A 12,309-nucleotide genomic window follows, 5' to 3' on the forward strand; every position below is an offset into this window, starting at 1 on the left:
TATGTGCAGTAAGATATCAGGTACCGCCATGGGTACATATCACGCCCCAATATATTCTTCTATATTATCAGAGGGATGTATCGGCATCACTTCTATGAGTCTCTCTCTAATGTTGCTTACGATTTATACAGCTCTCTATGTGGCCCGTGCAGGTTGTATCTGATGAGTTTGTACTGAAGTTACTGACTTAGTCATCTTCTTCTGGCCCAATTCTCTATGTTATGTCAACCAGGAGAAGCTGATTGGTTGGGATGGCATTTATAGGACTCTCAATGATCTGATTTACTATTGGCTATTCACAAATATCTATAGACAAATCAGCGACTCACTAATGATCATTGGGATAGAACTTATTTTGGATAGCACTTTGTAAAATCTCACAATATTGAGATACAAGGAGAGAGGTTTATGTGTCGTCAGCCTAACACCTCAGTCCCACAGATCCCTCCTCTTCTTTACAACCTACAGACTTTCTTTGTACGTCCTTATCGCTATATCGGGAATGCAGGGTGTTTGGTAATCAGTGTTAGAAATATGAGGGACCTCGAAAGAGAGTGGAAAGGAAATGTCTGTCATTGTAGTGAAGCAGAAATACTGGTTATAAATAATATCATAACCAGTGACAGAGTCTTGTAGCCAAGTATGGAAAATACTATATATATATATATATATATATATATATATATATATATATATATATATATAACACAGCGCAGGCAGTATGACTCCAATGGTGAGAGGCATAAAATAACCAAACTTCACTCCCAGACTGCTCACCCGCATACTATGGTGGCCGATCAATCCCCCCATCCTTTTTATGCCGAACCACACCTTAGCATATGGGAAATCTCCACAGACAGTAATAGGATACTTTCTAGTTTGGACCTGATGAAGGGAGCAGGACGCCCCGAAACGCGTTGTCCATCAATGTTCACTACTGACTAAATAAATTGTTGTGAATCAAGAGCCGCACAATATCAACAGAGTCTTCTATCTGTCCTCTAAAGAAGAGACACAAGAACAGAGACCGGCTACAGCAGACAATCTGGAGTTTCTATCTCACCCCAAGTGCTTTATTCATATCAGTGGAGGTCACTACTTCTCTAAAATGTCCTAGATGATCCTGCTGATGCGTTTGAGTGATAGAAGGGAGATATAGGCATGGACAGAAACTGCTGGAGATAATACAAGCTATCTCACCCCAAGTGCTTTATTCCCATCAGAACATTTCATTACTTCTCCATAATCTCCTATATGATACTAGCAAAGCTTCTTAGTGGTGAAGGAGATACAGGTCTGTGCGCTGCAGAAACTCCAAAACCTACGGACAGTAAAACTTTCTTTGTACGTCCTTATCGCTATATCGGGAATGCAGGGTGTTTGGTAATCAGTGTTAGAAATATGAGGAACCTCGAAAGAGAGCGGAAGGGGAAGGTCTGTCATTGTAGTGAAGCAGAAATACTGGTTATAAATAACATCAAACCAGTGACATCTGATAAGAGTCTTCTATCTAGAGCCAAGTCCTGTAAAAGAGATACAAGGAAAAAGAGTCAGCTATAGATAATATGGAGCTTCTATCTCACCCCAAGTGCTTTGTTAATATCAGCGGAGGTCTCTACTTCTCTAAAATGTCCTTTATGATCCTGAGTGATAGAGGGGGGATACAAGTAAAGAGCTAGGCTGCAGGAGTTAATAAGTTTCTATCTCACCCCCTCTGATTTATTTCATCAGTCATTACTTTACTTATGTCCTATATGATCCTGAGTGATAGAGCGGGGCTAAAGAAGTTAATAAGTATCTATCTCACCCCCTCTGCTTTATTCCATAAGTGATTACTTACGTTCTATATGATACTAGTGAAGCTTCTAGGAGAGACACAGGTCCACACAGAGACTGCGGGAGATCACTGTAAGTTTCAGACCCATTGTATAAAAGACAGACCTAATATATACCGTAACTTTTCTAGAATACGCAGTTCCCTTCATACTGACTCCCTTGCTGCGTTACACTTTCCGTAAATAACGGACACGGACACCGCGTGACGCTGGAATAAATAAGGCCGCAGCAGCCGCTTTATTGACAAAGCAGTTTGATGAAATATTAGCAGACATTATTAATAGGCTTAAGAGGGGGGAGTCCCAAATGTTGGTTATCTGCTTAACCCCCCGCAACCCTCCGGCCTGGGGGGGTGGATAAATATGCTTCAGGTAGCCCCAAAAACCCGAGCGCACCCTCGGGGGGCCGTCTATAAGCCACAATCCTCCTCCAATAGCTTGTAGGTTATGCGCTCAGCTCAACCTTCCTGCACTTTCCTTCCATAATGTCCCCTCAAAGGTCTCATCCCGCGGACAAAGTCATCTTCTACATAAAGGGCGGGAATGTGGTGTCCAGAGAGGAAGCAGGAAGTGCCAGCCACCACTTGCATGCCTGGTACGCCCACCTGCTACCTGTCCCCCCACCCTTCCCCCCTCCCCAACATCCCTCTGCTACCCCTTATTTACCCCTGTCCTGCTTTTCCCACTGGTCAATGCAGGCATCTGGTTATCGCCTCACCTTTACCTCCTTTTCTATCTCACCCCAAGTGCTTTATTCCCATCAGTACAGGTCACTCTATTGTCCTTTATGATACTGATGGTTCTGATTGAGAGAAAGAGATATGGAGCAGGTTCTACTCTTCTCTGCATGGGTGACATAGCAGCGGCTCCGGCCACCAGCTCTGAGACAACAGACAATTTGAGACAAGAGTGGGAAAAACTAAAAAGTACAGAACATAAGACATATCGGGGCTCATTTACTAAGGGTCCGAATCGCGATCTTATGTCGGGTTTCCCGACGATTTCTGATTTGCGCCGAATTGCCCCTTGATTTTGGCGCACGGCACTGGCTTTCACGCGACAAAAAAACGGGGGGCGTGGCCGTCAGACAACCCGACGGATTCGGAAAAACCGCAGAATTTAAAAGAGAATTTGTGCCGAAAGATCAGCACTCACATGCACCGGGACGAAGAAGGTGAACTCTGGCGGACCTCGGCGCAGCAGCGACACCTGCTGGATATCGGGTGCACGGACCTTAGTGAATCCGGAAGACCCGAATCAGCGTCGGAGAACATGCCACTGGATCGTGACTGGACCGGGTAATTAAATGAGCCCCATCATGTCTAGAAATAATGTTAGACCTCAGACAATTGAATTATGGATTAAGAAATGTTCTCCTTAAACAAAATGAAAGACAATTAAACTCAGTGTAAGTAGAACCAGAGTCGTCACTTCTGGACCCGGTTGCTTGGAGATTCCATTTGGGGAAGTAAAGTGAAGTTCTGGGATGTATCCTTGTATCCAGCTTTGATAGGCCGTAGTGCGAGTGTAGACTCCGGGACGGTATGAAATAGCACAACCATCACCCCAGCTGACGATGCCGGCCTGGTACCACGCACCCTTCACTTTACACACCAGGGGTCCTCCGGAGTCTCCCTAAGAGGAGAGAATGGAAAAATGTTCAATACCAGGTACAGGTCTCCTAGTGTCTCCTGCATTTGTGGTCATTACATATCACCGGCATCTATTGGCAGAGCTGATGGTAGGTGGTGGTGACCTCTTTCATGATGGCACTTACCTGGCACGAGTCCTTGCCTCCATCTTGGTAACCAGCACATATCATGTCATCCAGGATGATGGAGACACTACTACTGGTGTAGGAGCCCACGTGGTAGTACTTGTCACATGTTGCTCGGTCAATGATTGGTGTCATCGCCATTTGGAGAGTCTTAGGATACGGTAATGAGACTAGATAGTGGAGAGAAGTAATAAATCTGGATATTGAAACTTGTAGGGTTTTTAATCCAAAGCGTCACATGTTACTGCTGCACCTGTGCACAGGAGGGAAGGGCAAGCTCTAGATGATGAGGCCACCACCACCAGTCATGAGCTGGACTGTTCTGCACTATGGTGGGATTGGTGCCTCGTAATATCTGTGAGAAGACACAAGCACTGGATGATGAGGCCACCACCACCAGTCATGCGGAAATGTGCCTCGTAATATCTGTGAGAAGACACAAGCTCTGGATGATGAGGCCACCACCGCCAGTCATGAGGATATGTGCCTCGTAATATCTATGAGAAGACACAAGCTCTGGATGATAAGGCCACCACCACCAGTCATGAGGATATGTGCCTCGTAATATCTGTGAGAAGACACAAGCTCCGGATGATGAGGCCACCACCGCCAGTCATGAGCTGGACAGTTCTGCAGTATGGTAGGATGGGTGCCTCGTAATATCTGTGAGAAGACACAAGCTCTGGATGATAAGGCCACCACCACCAGTCATGAGGATATGTGCCTCGTAATATCTGTGAGAAGACACAAGCTCTGGATGATAAGGCCACCACCGCCAGTCATGAGCTGGACAGTTCTGCAGTATGGTAGGATATGTGCCTCGTAATATCTGTGAGAAGACACAAGCTCTGGATGATGAGGCCACCACCGCCAGTCATGAGCTGGACTGTTCTGCAGTATGGTAGGATGGGTGCCTTGTAATATCTGTGAGAAGACACAAGCTCTGGATGATAAGGCCACCACCGCCAGTCATGAGGATTTGTGCCTGGTAATATCTGTGAGAAGACTATGTGCACCCTTAACTGTGACTGATCCACCTGTGGCTGCAACTTGTTGTGACCGGAGGCTTGGTAGCTTCTGGACTTGTGTGCCCACCAGCTGTAATGTCTGGTCTATGTATTGGTCTCTACACATGGACATGCATCTGGTGTCCATGACCATTCATTGCTGCATTCTCCATTCCATACTAGCCATCCCCCTCTGCTACCAACCAGCAGGAGAAGGTAGATGACCATCAGAGGTCATGAAATGGATGTAAAACGGGCAACGATAAGAGGTAACATCAGGAATAAGACTTTTATGATGAAGATGTTTTTGAGGTTTCTTTTTGTACTTTTTGGTTGGAGATTAGTATGAGATTGTGTATATGTCTTCTGTACACTAGGTAAGTTCAGCCGGAATGTCGTTCCTTACCTCCTGAGTAGATTGTCCCCCAGCCGGTGACCCAGCACTCCATCCCATTATAGAAGGTGACGGAGGCGGAGGGCAGACAGACGGGGAGGATGTACCGGGTGTAGGGGACAGGACTGGAGAGCTTCAGTAGAGCGATGTCCCCCTTGGATCCACTACTTGTATACAGGGGGTGTACGATGATGTCACTGACACTAGAGAGGACCGAGTGACCATCCGACAACGATAACTGGTATCTCCCCAAGTAGACGCTGTAGTCATAAGGATCAACGGAGCTGCCGAAGAAATAATAAGAAAAATGACCCCCACACTATACATAACGGGTCTCTGGACAAAGAACTGATACATTGTACTGCAGGTTCTGGGAAATGGACAGGTGACACAGAAAGAGATAGAGGACCCTGTTCTCAGCTGTCTCTGCCTACTTGCCTCATATTACCCTAGGCGGTAATGGACAACTAGTCGATGTACCCTCCTGTGCTGAAGTGTAAAACATGGAGACAAAGGCAATACAAACAAAGAGGAAAAGTCACCAGAAATTGGTCAAAACCAAGAGGGCAACGGCAGTACAAAAGTACAAAGCAAAAGGGTAGTCCAAATACAGGCAATGGGTCAAAGTACCAGAGGGCAGAAATAACACGACACAAGGAGGTTACTAAGAACTCATTGTATGACAGGCTCATAGTACTGATCCGGAAGAGCTTATGCTACAATCAGAGTCCTGGCCCGGAAGGTGATTGAAGAGTAAGAAACCAATGATGAAACGGAGCAGAACTGATGGTTCTGGTACAAATCAATCAAGGAGACAGGAAGCCTAAGCCGTCGTTCACACTAACAACGTCGGAGCATAATGTAATGACCTCAGCAGCGAATCCGCAGCCGCACTTACAGAGGATGAGATGTTACAGTGATAGAATTACAGAATCAGATAACATAGAGGTTTATGGAGGAGGGAGGGGGAGTCACAGCTATTTGGATTCTATGGTTCTATCACCTTGTCTGATGCTGGTAATTACTCACCTTCCAAAGCAATGAGCTGCGGACATCACCCATTGGCTGGAGATCAGGCTGCCCCCACATATATGGGACCCCTGATAGCGCAGGCTGACCTGCCAGGGCCATTCTCCATCCAGAGCGTCTGTGCCCCCGACTATCCTGCCGGAGACCAGCGGAGAGCCACACGCACCCCCCAACGAGGAGGAGGAGGTGATGGAAGCCAAAGCCGGAGCTGCAAAATCATCAAAAGGAAATTTCTGTGCAATTTCCACCATGAGCAGATATATATATATATATATATATATATATATATATATATATATATACAGGATATAATAATACTGTGCTGTGCTTATATATACAGTATATAATAATACTGTGCTGTGCTTATATATACAGGATAGGAGTAGTAGTACTGTGCTGTACACATATATACAGGATAGGAGTAGTAGTACTGTGCTGTGCTTATATATACAGGATATAATAATACTGTGTTGTGCTTATATATACAGGATAGGAGTAGTAGTACTGTGCTGTACCCATATATACAGGATAGGAGTAGTAGTACTGTGCTGTGCTTATATATACAGTATATAATAATACTGTGCTGTGCTTATATATACAGGATAGGAGTAGTAGTACTGTGCTGTGCTTATATATACAGGATATAATAATACTGTGCTGTGCTTATATATACAGGATAGGAGTAGTAGTACTGTGCTGTACACATATATACAGGATAGGAGTAGTAGTACTGTGCTGTACACATATATACAGGATAGGAGTAGTAGTACTGTGCTGTACACATATATACAGGATAGGAGTAGTAGTACTGTGCTGTGCCCATATATACAGGATAGGAGTAGTAGTGCTGTGCTGTGCCCATATATACAGGATAGGAGTAGTAGTACTGTGCTGTGCTTATATATACAGGATAGGAGTAGTAGTACTGTGCTGTACACATATATACAGGATAGGAGTAGTAGTACTGTGCTGTACACATATATACAGGATAGGAGTAGTAGTACTGTGCTGTGCTTATATATACAGGATAGGAGTAGTAGTACTGTGCTGTACACATATATACAGGATAGGAGTAGTAGTACTGTGCTGTGCTTATATATACAGGATATAATAATACTGTGTTGTGCTTATATATACAGGATAGGAGTAGTAGTACTGTGCTGTACCCATATATACAGGATAGGAGTAGTAGTACTGTGCTGTGCTTATATATACAGTATATAATAATACTGTGCTGTGCTTATATATACAGTATATAATAATACTGTGCTGTGCTTATATATACAGGATAGGAGTAGTAGTACTGTGCTGTGCTTATATATACAGGATATAATAATACTGTGCTGTGCTTATATATACAGTATATAATAATACTGTGCTGTGCTTATATATACAGGATAGGAGTAGTAGTACTGTGCTGTGCTTATATATACAGGATATAATAATACTGTGCTGTGCTTATATATACAGTATATAATAATACTGTGCTGTGCTTATATATACAGGATAGGAGTAGTAGTACTGTGCTGTGCTTATATATACAGGATAGGAGTAGTAGTACTGTGCTGTGCTTATATATACAGGATAGGAGTAGTAGTACTGTGCTGTACCAATATATACAGGATAGGAGTAGTAGTGCTGTGCTGTGCCCATATATACAGGATAGGAGTAGTAGTACTGTGCTGTACCCATATATACAGGATAGGAGTAGTAGTACTGTGCTGTGGCCATATATACAGGATAGGAGTAGTAATACTGTGCTGTGCTTATATATACAGGATAGGAGTAGTAGTACTGTGCTGTACACATATATACAGGATAGGAGTAGTAGTACTGTGCTGTGCCCATATATACAGGATAGGAGTAGTAATACTGTGCTGTGCTTATATATACAGGATAGGAGTAGTAGTACTGTGCTGTACACATATATACAGGATAGGAGTAGTAGTACTGTGCTGTATCCATATATACAGGATAGGAGTAGTAGTACTGTGCTGTGCCCATATATGCAGGATAGGAGTAGTAGTACTGTGCTGTACACATATATACAGGATAGGAGTAGTAGTACTGTGCTGTGCCCATATATACAGGATAGGAATAGTAGTACTGTGCTGTGCCCGTATATACAGGGTAGGAGGAGTAGTACTATGCTGTGTCCATATATACAGGATAGGAGAAGTAGTACTGTGCTGTGCTTATATATACAGGATAGGAGAAGTAGTACTGTGCTGTGCTTATATATACAGGGTAGGAGGAGTAGTACTGTGCTGTGCTTATATATACAGTATATAATAATACTGTGCTGTGCTTATATATACAGGATAGGAGTAGTAGTACTGTGCTGTACACATATATACAGGATAGGAGTAGTAGTACTATGCTGTGCTTATATATACAGGATAGGAGTAGTAGTACTGTGCTGTTCCCATATATACAGGATAGGAGTAGTAGTGCTGTGCTGTGCCCATATATACAGGATAGGAGTAGTAGTACTGTGCTGTGCCCATATATACAGGATAGAAGTAGTAGTACTGTGCTGTTCCCATATATACAGGATAGGAGTAGTAGTGCTGTGCTGTGCCCATATATACAGGATAGGAGTAGTAGTACTGTGCTGTGCCCATATATACAGGAAAGGAGTAGTAGTACTGTGCTGTGCCCATATATACAGGATAGGAGTAGTAGTACTCTGCTGTGCTTATATATACAGTATATAATAATACTGTGCTGTGCTTATATATACAGGATAGGAGTAGTAGTACTGTGCTGTGCCTATATATACAGGATAGGAGTAGTAGTACTGTGCTGTGCCTATATATACAGGATAGGAGTAGTAGTACTGTGCTGTATCCATATATACAGGATAGGAGTAGTAGTACTGTGCTGTATCCATATATACAGGATAGGAGTAGTAGTACTGTGCTGTGCCCATATATACAGGATAGGAGTAGTAGTACTCTGCTGTGCTTATATATACAGTATATGATAATACTGTGCTGTGCTTATATATACAGGATAGGAGTAGTAGTACTGTGCTGTGCCTATATATACAGGATAGGAGTAGTAGTACTGTGCTGTGCCTATATATACAAGATAGGAGTAGTAGTACTGTGCTGTGCCTATATATACAGGATAGGAGTAGTAGTACTGTGCTGTGCCTATATATACAGGATAGGAGTAGTAGTACTGTGTTGTGCCCATATATACAGGATAGGAGTAGTAGTACTGTGCTGTGTACATATACACAGGATAGGAGTAGTAGTACTGTGCCCATATATACAGGATAGGAGTGGTAGTACAGTGCTGTGCAAATATATACAGGATAGGAGTAGTAGTACTGTGCTGTACACATATATACAGGATAGGAGTAGTAGTGCTGTGCTGTGCCCATATATACAGGATAGGAGTAGTAGTACTGTGCTGTGCCCACATAGACAGGATAGGAGTAGTAGTGCTGTGCTGTGTCCATATATACAGGATAGGAGTAGTAGTACTGTGCTGTGCCCATATATGCAGGATAGGAGTAGTAGTACTGTGCTGTGCACATATATACAGGATAGGAGTAGTAGTACTGTGCTGTGCCCATATATACAGGATAGGAGTAGTACTGTGCTGTGTCCATATATACAGGATAGGAGTAATAGTACTGTGCTGAGTCCATATATACAGGATAGGAGTAGTAGTACTGTGCTGTGTCCAAATATACAGGATAGGAGTAGTAGTACTGTGCTGTGTCCATATATACTGGATAGGAGTAGTAGTACTGTGCTGTGCTTATATATACAGGATAGGAGTAGTAGTACTGTGCTGTGCCCATATATACAGGATAGGAGTAGTAGTACTGTGCTCATATATACAGGATCGGAGAAGTAGTACTGTGCTGTACCCATATATACAGGATAGGAGTAGTAGTACTGTGCTGTGCTCATATATACAGGATAGGAGTAGTAGTACTGTGCTGTGCTAATATATACAGGATCGAAGTAATAGTACTGTGCTGTACCCATATATACAGGATAGGAGTAGTAGTACTGTGCTGTGCTCATATATACAGGATCGGAGTAGTAGTACTGTGCTGTATCCATATATACAGGATAGGAGTAGTAGTACTGTGCTGTACCCATATATACAGGATAGGAGTAGTAGTACTGTGCTGTGCTCATATATACAGGATAGGAGTAGTAGTACTGTGCTGTGCTCATATATACAGGATCGGAGTAGTAGTACTGTGCTGTATCCATATATACAGGATAGGAGTAGTAGTACTGTGCTGTACCCATATATACAGGATAGGAGTAGTAGTACTGTGCTGTGCTCATATATACAGGATAGGAGTAGTAGTACTGTGCCCATATATATAGAATAGGAGTAGTAGTACTGTGCTGTGCCCATTTATACAGGATAGGAGTGGTAGTACTGTGCTGTGCCCATATATACAGGATAGGAGTAGTAGTACTGTGCTGTGCCCATATATACAGGATAGGAGTAGTAGTACTGTGCTGTACCCATATATACAGGATAGGAGTAGTAGTACTGTGCTGTGCCCATATATACAGGATAGGAGTAGTAGTACTGTGCTTTGCCCATATATACAGGATAGGAGTAGTAGTACTGTGCTGTGCTCATATATACAGGATAGGAGTAGTAGTACAGTGCTGTGCTCATATATACAGGATAGGAGTAGTAGTACTGTGCCCATATATACAGGATAGGAGTAGTAGTACTGTGCTGTGCCCATATATACAGGATAGGAGTAGTAGTACCGTGCTGTGCCCATATATACAGGATAGGAGTAGTAGTACTGTGCTGTGCTCATATATACAGGATAGGAGTAGTAGTACAGTGCTGTGCTCATATATACAGGATAGGAGTAGTAGTGCTGTGCCCATATATATAGGATAGGAGTAGTAGTACTGTGCTGTGTCCTTATATACAGGATTAGTAGTATAATACACAGTGGCCCTGTGTGTACTATAAGGAGCATCTCTGGAGTTTGCACATGAAGTATCTGCTCCACATTCGTGTCCTCCAACATGAAGATGTAACTCACCAATGAAGATCAGAGTCAGGAAGAGAAGAGTCATTGCCTTCCCTCTGGTCCTCAGTATGAAGCTCCTGACCTCAGTGATGGACACGTCCTTTATATGGAGGACCTCTCCTTCCCCCGCAGCAGGTAAGTGACGGGACTCCTGTGATGGATGTTCTCTGGTTACTATGGACCTGATGACTTCTAATGGGACATTGTCTCAGTTATTGGACTTTTCCTCTCTATGTAATGACAGATCCTTAGTCTGTACAATGGGGGTCATTCGCTGATCTTCTATAGTAACCGGATAGATTTGCATGTCCGTGTAGACACTTGGGTGTTCATACAAGGAAGTGTCTCCACAAGCTTCAGTCATTGTTGTGTTTCTTGGGGTTGTCAAGACTCTTCTGATGTTTTGGTCTTCTCCTTCCTTGGTTCTTCTAGACTCCAACCACTTCTATATGTAATTATAGGGGATCCAAAGCCAAACTTATTGTTCTTCTCATCTGAAGCTTATGATAATAAGCGAGATCTCCACAGAAAAGCATCTGAAGGACAGAACAGAGGAACAAGCCAAGAAGTAAGGTCCTTCATCAGTTTATACAAGAAAAGGAAAGGTTTATTTCCTCAAAATGTATCACCCTCTTATGTGTGATGAGCCCACCCTCTCTGGTGATCTCCGATGTCCCACTAGCTGGACTGTGATGGTCTCTATGATGGTCTCCACTATCTCTGGAGCGGAGACAAGCTCTGAGGACCTCATGATCTCTGATGACCCCACTATCTCTGATGACCCCACTATCTCAGATGACTCCACTATCTTAGATGACTCCACTATCTCTGATGTCTCCACTATCTCTGATGACCTGCACTATCTCTGATGACCCCACTATCTCTGATGACCTGCACTATCTCTGATGACCTGCACTATCTCTGATGACCCCACTATCTCAGATGACTCCACTATCTCTGATGTCTCCACTATCTCTGATGACCTGCACTATCTCTGATGACCTGCACTATCTCTGATGACCTGCACTATCTCTGATGACCCCACTATCTCTGATGACCCCACTATCTCAGATGACTCCACTATCTTAGATGACTCCACTATCTCTGATGTCTCCACTATCTCTGATGACCTGCACTATCTCTGATGACCCCACTATCTCTGATGACCTGCACTATCTCTGATGACCCCACTATCTCTGATGACTCCACTATCTTAGATGACTCCACTA

The 12,309-nt window shown here is 43.4% G+C and overlaps 1 protein-coding gene across 1 annotated transcript; it reads right to left on the bottom strand.

Annotated features, from left to right (window-relative positions):
* Positions 1-1,019: 1,019 nt before the first annotated feature.
* Positions 1,020-11,395, bottom strand: LOC140076269 (serine protease 27-like). The gene is made up of 5 exons (XM_072122821.1): positions 11,093-11,395; positions 6,043-6,250; positions 5,026-5,297; positions 3,613-3,782; positions 1,020-3,470 (listed from the first exon to the last, which is right to left on the bottom strand). The coding sequence occupies exons 1-5, from the start codon at positions 11,124-11,126 to the stop codon at positions 3,213-3,215; spliced, it is 942 nt and encodes a 313-aa protein (XP_071978922.1). The 5' UTR covers positions 11,127-11,395; the 3' UTR covers positions 1,020-3,212.
* Positions 11,396-12,309: the final 914 nt, after the last annotated feature.

The sequence above is a fragment of the Engystomops pustulosus genome, chromosome 8 (assembly GCF_040894005.1).
Source record: "Engystomops pustulosus chromosome 8, aEngPut4.maternal, whole genome shotgun sequence".
Taxonomy (NCBI): domain Eukaryota; kingdom Metazoa; phylum Chordata; class Amphibia; order Anura; family Leptodactylidae; genus Engystomops; species Engystomops pustulosus.

Excerpts from the sequence above, each read along its gene's own strand:
- LOC140076269 (XM_072122821.1), bottom strand. The coding sequence starts at position 11,126 with ATGACTCTTCTCTTCCTGACTCTGATCTTCATTG. Across the intron at positions 5,298-6,042 it reads GCAGCTCATTGCTTTGGAAG|CTCCGTTGATCCTTATGACT; the intron begins GTGAGTAATTAC and ends TTTCTTCGGCAG. Across the intron at positions 3,471-3,612 it reads GAGGCAAGGACTCGTGCCAG|GGAGACTCCGGAGGACCCCT; the intron begins GTAAGTGCCATC and ends CTCTCCTCTTAG.